This window comes from Suricata suricatta, chromosome 12 (genome assembly GCF_006229205.1).
Source record: "Suricata suricatta isolate VVHF042 chromosome 12, meerkat_22Aug2017_6uvM2_HiC, whole genome shotgun sequence".
Classification (NCBI taxonomy): domain Eukaryota; kingdom Metazoa; phylum Chordata; class Mammalia; order Carnivora; family Herpestidae; genus Suricata; species Suricata suricatta.
The window spans coordinates 4,571,091-4,574,550 of record NC_043711.1 but is presented as its reverse complement, the minus strand read 5'-3'; the positions used below and the strand labels follow the sequence as shown (position 1 = coordinate 4,574,550).

The window sequence follows — 3,460 nt, the reverse complement described above, 5'->3', positions numbered from 1 at the left end:
AGAAAGGTACAGAGAAATGAAAATTACAGTAACAGGAGAATTTGCTTACTATGCTGTCAATTAAGACACTAGAACATGGAGACACAAGTAATTTTTTGTTCTCCTTTGTGAAACACCAAAGTACTGTGCTTCTTCCTTCCGTTTGTATCCCTTGGGATAAGGATGGAGTAGGCATCTTTCCTTATAAGTTAGGTCAGCTTCCAACATCTAATCTTTAGAGCAGTCAGTGTCACAAGACAGCCTGTCTCTCCGATGGCAGCAAGACTGACATTCACAGTCTGCTGTTTCTTCTCTAACTCCATTTATGTGCTGTTCAGTTTTACCTCCTGCATCTTCATTTCAATGCTGCGCTTTCATCTCTGCTGGTCAGTTCCCTCTGCCAATTGACCAATTTTCTAAAGTGTCCTGTGAATTTATCCCTAGGACATAAGGAAGTGTCACAACCACAGGACTTGCTGTCTGTGCACGAACTGCATGGGCTGCTCAGTGACCCATCACAGACAGACTTTGAAAGATTGGTCACTGACTCTGACGCGCATCTGTGACTTGCACAATAATTGATGGACCAGGAGCTAGAGACAAGTTTTGTGCTTGTTCTTTATGCAATTACAACACCTGTGCTGGGTGCCTGGCATTATTGAGCTAGACCATGGTAACATTTTCTTGTCTTTATTTTCTAGAAGAACTAAGGCATGGAGAGGTCAAGTGACTCATCAATTGTCATATGGAGCTGGGATTCGAACCCATGAAATGGGCTTCAGAGCCTGAGCTATTAGTTGCCTTGACCATGACACTGCCTTTTCTTTATTCCCTTTGGGAATGTTTCCCACAATTTAATATCCTTCTGTGCTGCTATGTGGGAGCCAGCAACCCCAGTCTCTGTTCAGACCCCCTTGTCCAGACACTGGCCCCCAGGGCTGACCCTACCTTGGCCCCAACTGCCCTCTCCCTGTCCTATTCAGGTACCTGGGAGACAAGGATGCCACCATGTCGATCCTGGATATATCCATGATGACTGGCTTTTCTCCTGACACTGGTGACCTTGACATGGTATGAAGGGCTTGGCCTTGGGGGCTGGCATCAGTGGGCAGAGGCCTCAGGAGGATTTTCACAAGTCCTACCCTTCCCCAGTTGAGCAATGGCATCGACAGATACATCTCTAAGTATGAGCTGAACAAGGCCTTCTCACAGAAGAACACCCTCATCATCTACCTGGACAAGGTAAGGCTTCCTATTGGGACCTGACCTCCACCAGTCTGTCCTCCCTCCAGTCACACAGGTCCCGGCTAGAGGATGTGGGGTCTGCGCTGCTGGGTGGTGGAGGAAGGGGCATATAAAATAAGTTGGTCAACCAGATCATCTCATGTTTTCTCAGCAGCTCACCTGACCACTCTTGTTCAAACCTCATTTTCACTTGCTTCCTCCACCTTCTCATCAGAGTCCTAAACAACCATTGAACGGAGCCACTTGGGTTTAAAAACTACAGTGCTCAGTGCGGAAAAGCATTCCCCTTGCTCCACACCTCCTGGCATTTCTCTTTTGTCGTATTTGCTCTCTATCTGAACTTCTCTCCCTGTCTTCCTCTCTAACATTGATTGAGCTTCCTCCTCTCCCCTACTTACATCTTCCCATTTTCCTATCCTCATATGCCCCCTACTAGCTCCCCATATGCCCAAAGGACCCTCACCCCATATTAGTCAGCATAAGTAACACTGGCTGCTGTAATAAACCTGAGAATATGAGGGTCCCAACACAGGAGTCTTGTGTTTCCCACTTGGTAAAATCCAGTTGGGAGACTAATGAAAGGGCTTTCTGCTCCACACTCAGGGATCCATGCATGTTCCTTCTTGTGGCTCCTAAATGCCTAGGATCTTAGAATCCTCTGCTGGACCCCTCCTTTCTAGAAGCAAAGAGGATTCTGCATGAACTCGGAGTTGACATTCTTTTGTAGTGGATTTTCTGTAGATTTAAGTTTTTATATGATTCCAGTCTCACAGAGAAACTGCAGAGCAATGAAACACAGTTCGGTATACACTTTCCTCTAATTCACAGTCTGCTCCCTTTTCAATACACTTATCTATCACATGTACATACATATGCATATCTATTTCTGTTACTCTCTCTTTCTTTTTCTTATTTTTTCAGCTTGAATGAGAAGTCATTGACATATAACATCATGTAGGTTTAAGGTGTGTGCTGGATGCTTCTCTGTACACGTTGAGAAATGATTATCACCATAAGTTTACTTAACAAATCTATGACTTCACATAGTTTTAATATGTGTGTGTGATGAGAACTTTTAAGATCTACCCTCACAAAAAGTTCTTTTTTAATTTTTAAATGTTTATTTATTTTGAGAGAGAGTGTGTGTGTGTGTGAGAGAGAGACAGACAGAGAGACAGAGAGAGAGAGACAGAGACAGAGCAGACAGAATGAACACAAACAGGGGAGGGGCAGAGGGAAGGAGAGACAGAATCCCAAGCAGGATCCCAGAGCCTGATGTGGGGCCCAAACTCATGAACCTGTGAGACCATGTCCTGACCTGAGATAAAAGGTCAGATATTTAACCGACTATGCCCTCTTGGTGACACCCCACAGCAAGAATTCTGTGCTATTAACTATGGATGTTTCTATGGGCAGAGATAACAGTCCAATGGCCAGAACTCAATCACATGGCCAGACTGAACTAGAAAAGGAAGTGAACAGGTATAATCTAGCTGCGAACCTGGAAGAAACAGAAAGTGGATGTGTTGAAGTGCTCATAAATCTTTTGATAGAGACTCCTGCTCCCTACCCCTATCCCACATTGCTCCCTCTGTTCCTCCACCACTGTTCTAACCCCCAGTACCCTATGCTGGGCTCCATTCCATGTCACCCCACTGACCAGTCTCCTCCTTTCCCCCAGATCTCACATGAAAATGAGGACTGTCTGACCTTCAAAGTGCACCAGTACTTCAATGTGGGGCTTATCCAGCCTGGGTCGGTCAAGGTGTACTCCTATTACAACCTGGGTGAGCATCCCACCTAGGGCCTGAGGACCTTAGGGACCAAGGGATCTATGAGGCAGGGGGCTGAGGGTTCCAGGGTTGGGGACCTGGCCTCTCTAGGTCTGAGGGACTGGAGTTGGGGATCTGAGCCCCTTGGGTCTCTGGGCTGGAGGCCCCAGCCCTCTGACACCTCCCTGCCACTCTGCCCACAGATGAGAATTGTATCCAGTTCTACCACCCAGACAAAGAAGACGGTTTGCTGAGCAAGCTCTGTCACAGAGACATGTGCCGCTGTGCTGAGGGTGGGCGCCAAGGAGCCAGGAAGGCGTGGACACACCCCCAGACCCTCCTCCCATGGGTGTGACCCAAGTGGGCTCCGAGCCCACACCCAGTGGACACCCAGAGGGATGAGCCCAGGGGTGGGGGACCCTGGACAAGGCGTGCGATGTAACCATGTCCTCCATTCATACACT

At 47.4% G+C, this 3,460-nt stretch overlaps 1 protein-coding gene across 1 annotated transcript in view; it reads left to right on the top strand.

Annotated features, from left to right (window-relative positions):
• The window catches only part of LOC115273442 (complement C3 alpha chain-like), a 12,337-nt gene that overhangs the window by 8,059 nt on the left and 818 nt on the right, over positions 1–3,460 (top strand). The window contains exons 11-14 of the mRNA XM_029916483.1: positions 963–1,050; positions 1,132–1,221; positions 2,906–3,011; positions 3,200–3,289. Of these exons, the coding sequence (XP_029772343.1) occupies positions 963–1,050; positions 1,132–1,221; positions 2,906–3,011; positions 3,200–3,289 (374 nt within the window). The remainder of the gene's footprint in view (positions 1–962; positions 1,051–1,131; positions 1,222–2,905; positions 3,012–3,199; positions 3,290–3,460) is intronic.